The 990-nt window shown below is 62.5% G+C and overlaps 1 protein-coding gene across 1 annotated transcript; it reads right to left on the bottom strand.

Annotated features, from left to right (window-relative positions):
- Positions 1–990, bottom strand: SPBR_08584 (cystinosin; the record flags this gene model as incomplete). The annotated part of the gene is made up of 1 exon (XM_040766822.1): positions 1–990. The coding sequence occupies one exon, from the start codon at positions 988–990 to the stop codon at positions 1–3; it is 990 nt and encodes a 329-aa protein (XP_040614961.1).

The raw sequence follows: 990 nt of genomic DNA, 5'->3' as shown, positions 1-990 counted from the left end.
TTACTGCCTCTCTAACAATCGATCACGCTCTGTCGGCTGCGTCCGGCTGTTTTCCACAGCCTCTTCCTCGTGCGCCAGGTCCTTGCCATCGCCGCGACTGCTCTCTGCGTACAACACATAGTGCTGCGTGAAGAAGACGAGGTCGTACAATATGGAGACATTTCCCAGCAGCAGCTTGACGGGGTTGCCTGTCACGCCGGACCAGTCGTGCTGGCGGTAGCTGTCGAGCAGCAGCTGGACGATGCTGAGGATGCCGCCGACGAAGTCAAGGATCATCGTGTAGATGCTCCAGCCCTGGGTGCTGCGGTTGCGCCAGTTGACGAGGACCTGGGGCGAGTACTTGATGAGGGTGACGATGACCTTGACGTAGCCGAGGGCGTAGACAACGTCGAGCCACTGCCAAGGGGTCGTTTCTGCGTCGGTGTCGGTGGCACGCCCGCCACGGCTAGCCCCGCTGCCCTGGACGACCAGCAGAGTCACAAAGAGCACGCCGGCCATGCAACCGGCCATGACGCCCAGGATAAAGTGGGAGGGTTTGTCATTGCCGCGCGGGAGGCGGCGCCGGCGCACGTTTTGCTGCGGACGGTCGTCGGACAGGGTCGCAGCGTCACCCTCAGACAGTCCCTCCTCAGCAGGCTCCTCGTCGTTCTTGTGCCAGCCCCAGATCTGCGGCAGTAGGTACTGTGACACGACAAAGAGCGAGAGCAACAGAGCGTGGGCAGCAAACACGACGTCGTTGGCGGCGACGGTGGGCGTGAGGCCGTGGTGGCGCGCGGCGTACTCGGCGCGGACGGTGGCCGAGTAGCGCATGGCGCTTGTCGACAATAAGTATGACAAAAAGCCGAGACAGTTAAGGAGCGGGAAGTCGACGGTGGTGCCGGAGGTGGAGCGGCGTTTGGCGTTGAGGAGCGGCTGGGGGTAGAAGGAGAGCGACCAGCTGATTGTGTAGATCCAGCCGCAGAGGGCGGAAATCGCGCTGAGGATGTCCAT

The sequence above is a fragment of the Sporothrix brasiliensis genome (assembly GCF_000820605.1).
Source record: "Sporothrix brasiliensis 5110 chromosome Unknown Cont22, whole genome shotgun sequence".
Classification (NCBI taxonomy): domain Eukaryota; kingdom Fungi; phylum Ascomycota; class Sordariomycetes; order Ophiostomatales; family Ophiostomataceae; genus Sporothrix; species Sporothrix brasiliensis.
This window is presented reverse-complemented; position numbering and strand designations above follow the sequence as displayed.